Source organism: Sardina pilchardus, chromosome 18, assembly GCF_963854185.1.
Source record: "Sardina pilchardus chromosome 18, fSarPil1.1, whole genome shotgun sequence".
Classification (NCBI taxonomy): domain Eukaryota; kingdom Metazoa; phylum Chordata; class Actinopteri; order Clupeiformes; family Clupeidae; genus Sardina; species Sardina pilchardus.
The window spans coordinates 23,570,226-23,575,225 of NC_085011.1; the positions used below are offsets into that span (position 1 = coordinate 23,570,226).

Sequence of the window (5,000 nt, forward strand, 5' to 3'; positions counted from 1 at the left end):
GACGAAAGCTCAAGAAGACCTTCGGAGGAACTGGCTGATTTAGCCGATGGCTTATTTGCTTGCTTTAGGTAGTCATCGGGCTCCCCATCTAAGCAGCTGAGTGCATTCAACTGGTTTACTATCTCTGCAAACAGAAGGCCAGTCAGGACAAGAGTGAGCAGAGAGAAAGAAAAGAGAGAAAGAAAGGGAGGATACAGAGAGAGTGAGCGAGCACACAGCGGCCACACAAGTTAACAATCCAAACACACATACAGCACTCATGACACCATATGTGTGCATAGAATGAAATCAACATAATATATGTATGCGCGTGTACTGTACATATATTCTCAGTTAGATGCTGGACTCAGACAAAAACAATATGGCTGAGCGGAAGAAAAAAAGGTTTTGCATGATACCGGTATAGGGATGGAATGGAGGCATGAACGGATGAGAGAAAGAAGAAAGACTTGAGGGATGAGTGGAGCGAGGGACGGACAGCATTCTGTAGTGGATGTATAGAACACCAACACCTCGTAGAAAAAGTGAATACATAAAGAAATGCAGAAATGCAGTCATGCATTTCTATAGGCAGCCTACATACGTGCTGTTGCAGACATGAGATGCATGGGAGGAGAGGAGAGGAGAGGAGAGGGGGAAGGAGACCAGAGGAGAGGAGAGGAGAGGAGAGGAGAGGCTTAGCGTCAGAACTCTTTCTGAGCGGCTGGATCATCCCAAAGCCGGGCATCCCACACATTATGCATGGGATGATGGAGAGACAGCAGAGAGGGGGAGGACAGAAGAGAAGCGAAGGAAGGAGGGAGGGAGGGCAGCAAAGAGGGAGAGAAAGAGAGAGAGAGAGAGAGAGAGAGAGAGAGAAAGATGGAAAGGTATTACAAAGCAAACAAGGAAAAGCAGAAGCCTGATGGGGAGACTGAGCCAAAAGAAGCACCTCATACAAGCGCACTCACTCTCACACACACACACACACACACTTCTGCTGCAAAGGAAAATCAAAAGTGCGCCGGGAGTGTCCAGGTTACTGCCCCTTACCAGGTGAGCAGTGATCGGGGCAAATGAAAATGACCATTTTGGTGACCAATGGGTGCCGCACTGAGTGGTGTTATGATTGGGTTTGAAGAGACCGTCAGAGTTACAATACACATCATAGTAGAACATTTTATAGGTCCAGTCACACAATCTGATTGAATTGTTAAATGACTGAAAAGCATTTCAATATAAGCAGTAAATGCATACAAAAATGTTTGTGATCTAATGTATTATTTTAGAGGTCTACTAATTAGCTTGGAAATTAGCTTAGAAATACCAAACCAATGATTAAAATGACGGGTTGAGTTTATGACTACAATAACTACAACAATCGGTCCATTCAAAGCAAAATAATACATTTCCTCCATTTTATAACTGTAAATAAAAAATGTATTGGTTCCTTCTTCGGGGATCATTCATTTTCTATGCTACAATTACATTAAGACACCTAATGTGATCCCACAAAAACACAGAGCTGGCTATGCCAGGCTAGCCCTGAGCGGGCGAGCACAACCCAAGATCGAGGCGCCACTGGCATCGCCACCTCAGCACTTGGCGCAGGTGAGGGGTGCCAGCACGGGCCGGGGGCCAGACCCATGCCACGCGGCTGCCCGCAGCTAGCCCTCAGGGACGGTGCCTGGTGCCCACACCTATGCCCAGAACACGACAAGGCCTGGTGCAGTCAGAGCGGGGGGTCCAGTGCCAACGGGGGGCGCTGCCAGTCTACGCCATGGCTGGGTCCAGGTTTCCACCTGTTATTTTACCCCCCCCCCCTCCCTCCTGCTTCCCATGCGCTAAGCGCTTAGGAACCCTGCAAAGGCCACAGTGTGTGGTGAAAATACGACGTGTCAGCAACCTGACAAGGGAGCTGAGTGATGCATGTTGAACGGCCCATGGCCCCCTTAACGACTCTTCAGTCGTTAAATGGGGAGGGGAGGGAGAAGTTAAGAGGAATGACAAGCATATGCTGCAGGCGTTAATATCTATATGGTCTGCCCTGAAGCCCTGAAACCCCCAAAACCAACGCTCACCGGTGATCTTGGCGGCTTTCTCTTCCTGATTGACCCGATTCTCCTCGTCCTCCTCGTTCTCCTCCTCAAAGTCGTCCAGGTTGCCGATGTCGGCCTGCTTCATGCTCATCAGGCTGGCCAGGCTCTGCATGTCCTCATCACTGTGTGTGGGGGCAGGGCGGGAGAGAGAGACAGAAGATGGGTGAGTGTGTGTGTGTGTGTGTGTGTGTGTGTGTGGGGTGGGGTGTTGATGCATAAAAGCGTACCGAAAAAGGATTAGAATTTTTAAAAAGGGAATTGCGACAACACTCATTTTGAGAGTGTAGAAAGGACACGTAAGCCTCAGATTTGCTTAGGTTGGCTTCGATTTTTCAAAATGTTTTAAAAGGTGTTAACAAATGCTGCAGGTTTTTATTTTTTTCTTCCTTCAAAATTGTCTTTGTCGGAATTAGTATGTGTTACTTATACGTGGGCATATAGGAAGGGCAGTGGGATTGGTTGTTCATTCTCACTTCAACCCCCTCAGGTTGCAACAATTCCATATGATAACCTCCCGTTGGTTTAAAGGAGAGATGAGGAGGGAGAGAGAGATGGAGAGAGAGTGAGATGGAAAAATGGAGAGAAAGAGAGAGAGGGGGAGAGAGAGACAGAGGAAAGGAGAAGCCATGCCTCTGTAAACAATGTGCCCTTCATGCTCTCGCTCATGAGAAGCCTGGGCAATAAGAAACACACATTCCTGCCGCGCTTTTTTCAGCCAGCAGCAGATAACACCAGAGGATTAACGCTCTCCCTCTCCCTGCCCCTCTCCCTCTCTCTCTCTCTCTCTCTGTCTCTCTCTCTCTCTTTCCCCTCTGTCTTTATGTCACTCCCTCTCTTTCTCCTTCTCTATCATCTCACTGCCTCTACCCTCCCAACTCACCCCCTTCCCTCCTTCCCCCAACCCCTCTCACCCCCCCCCCCCTTCCTCCCTTCCTCGCTCCCTGATCATTCCCTCCTTCATGAATGCAATACAGTCCCTTCTTTAACCGGCAGCCGGGCTTATTTGAACTTATGTAATGGGGTTTATTTGTGAGAGGGTGACATCATTCCCCGCGGGTTAAGAGGGGTGAGACACTCCTGCCCTCGGACCCTCGGCGCTCACAAAAGGAGAGGCAGCTTGTAGGCCGACACACATCCCACACAAGACCCCTCAGGCTCTCTCTCTCTCTTGCTCCCTCTCCCTCTCTCTCAGTATCTCTCTTGCTCTCTTTCTCTCGCCCTGGCTTTTATATACACAGTCAGAAGAAAGGCACAGGGGAGACAGAAGGCAGCAAATATGGATCTGTGGAACTGTTACTCAAAAGGAAAGAGAAAAGCGCAAGAGAGAGAGGGAGAGACAGAGAGAGAGAGAGAGAGAGAGACTTATTTATTTACACTTCCAAGCCAGTGGCTGGCAACATTTTTGCTATCTCTGGGTGTCGCCATTCTTTTGTGTGATGGGGGGTTGTGTGTGTCAAAAGAATACAAGCTGCTGGAAGGCAGCCCTGTGAAAACAAGATTTATTTATTTGTTTATTTTTTTTTTCTAATTATCATTCCCTCAGCCTTGGGTTTGGCAGCTAACAGGAAGAGAACGGAGTGGAAATGATTCTTCATATTAAATCAGCGCAGGGATTTGAGGTGATTTTTGATTTTGCAATTTGACACCAACAAATAACTTCCGCCGTGAAATGTGAAATGTGAGGAGCAACGCAATCCTTCATATTCCTTTCAACAACACCCGATAGAGGATCTTCTTCCAGCTCTGGGTCAGACATTGTTTGTGTGTGTGTGTGTGTGTGTGTGTGTGCGTGTGTGTGTGTGCGTGTGTGTGGAAGTTAATCTCACAGACATGCGGTCGCATGAACGGCGCACACAGGAGAACGGATGATTCTCCAAATTTGGCCGCTTCAGGTCCAGAAGGTTGCAAAGGTAGCGTCTAGAATGTTGAGACGCTGCAATCTAAAAATCAGTGCATTTCCACACAACGACACTTAACAAAAGGAAGAGAGAGAACGGCGTTTGGGCAGGAAAGGAAGAGGAGGGAGGGAAAGAGTGTGTCTATGGGAGAGAGGTGAGGGGGGTGTGGGGGGGGAGTCGCAGATAGAAAGGGTAGGATCCAGTGTGTGATACACTACTGTAGGCCAATAAACATAACCAAATTATTTGAAATTAAAATTTCTTGATCACACCAACAAAACGTTACAGCTGTGATTTTGCACCTGTCTTCACGACCATCCGAAGTGTATAGGGAAGTTTGGCAACATACAGGCAATACATTGTCATACATTGTCTTTCGTTATTTGTTGTTGAGATTCTACTCTAGTCTAAAAACACGTCCACCTAAAAACGCACTGATGAAATGCCGAAATAAAAGCTCGCAATCAGCCGGTATGAAAACGGAGCCGGATACTGACGGCCAGTTGGGCAGTCGTTGGCTTTATCTGTCAGGGCCGACTGCTGGCGGTTTAATCAGCGGCGCGCTAACGCAGGGCGACGGAGAGGAGGCTAACCGGGAGCTGAGAGCGCAGCTATGGGAGGAATGCCGAGTATGTCACATGGAGGTTCACTAGCCGTGCTACTGAAGCGAGAGAGGGAGTCCGAGATGAAAAAGAAGAGTGTGAGAATGAGTGATTAAGAGAGGGAAACTCAAGGGAGAGCCGCCGCCGCCGCCGTGTGTGTGTGTGTGTGTGTGTGTGTGTGTGTGTGTGTATGTGTGTGTGTGTGTAAATGAGAATGTGAGAGGACAGAGGGAGATTGAGGCGACAAGAGCAACGAATGATGGGGCATAGAAGGAAGGAGAAAAAACCGGCCTGGCCTTTTGATCTGTTCGCTATTCTCTCGTTCCAATCAATGCAAACTCAACCACTGGATTCAGAGTTATTTGGAGACCCCGATTTAATGTCCAAGCTTTCTTTGAAGCCTTACATTTCGATCCTTTCAC

The 5,000-nt window shown here is 48.2% G+C and overlaps 1 protein-coding gene across 2 annotated transcripts in view; it reads right to left on the bottom strand.

Annotated features, from left to right (window-relative positions):
- The window catches only part of ehbp1 (EH domain binding protein 1), a 165,161-nt gene that overhangs the window by 97,183 nt on the left and 62,978 nt on the right, over positions 1-5,000 (bottom strand). For both annotated transcript variants that reach the window (XM_062519094.1, XM_062519093.1), the window contains exon 7: positions 2,061-2,200. In XM_062519094.1, the coding sequence (XP_062375078.1) occupies positions 2,061-2,200 (140 nt within the window). The remainder of the gene's footprint in view (positions 1-2,060; positions 2,201-5,000) is intronic.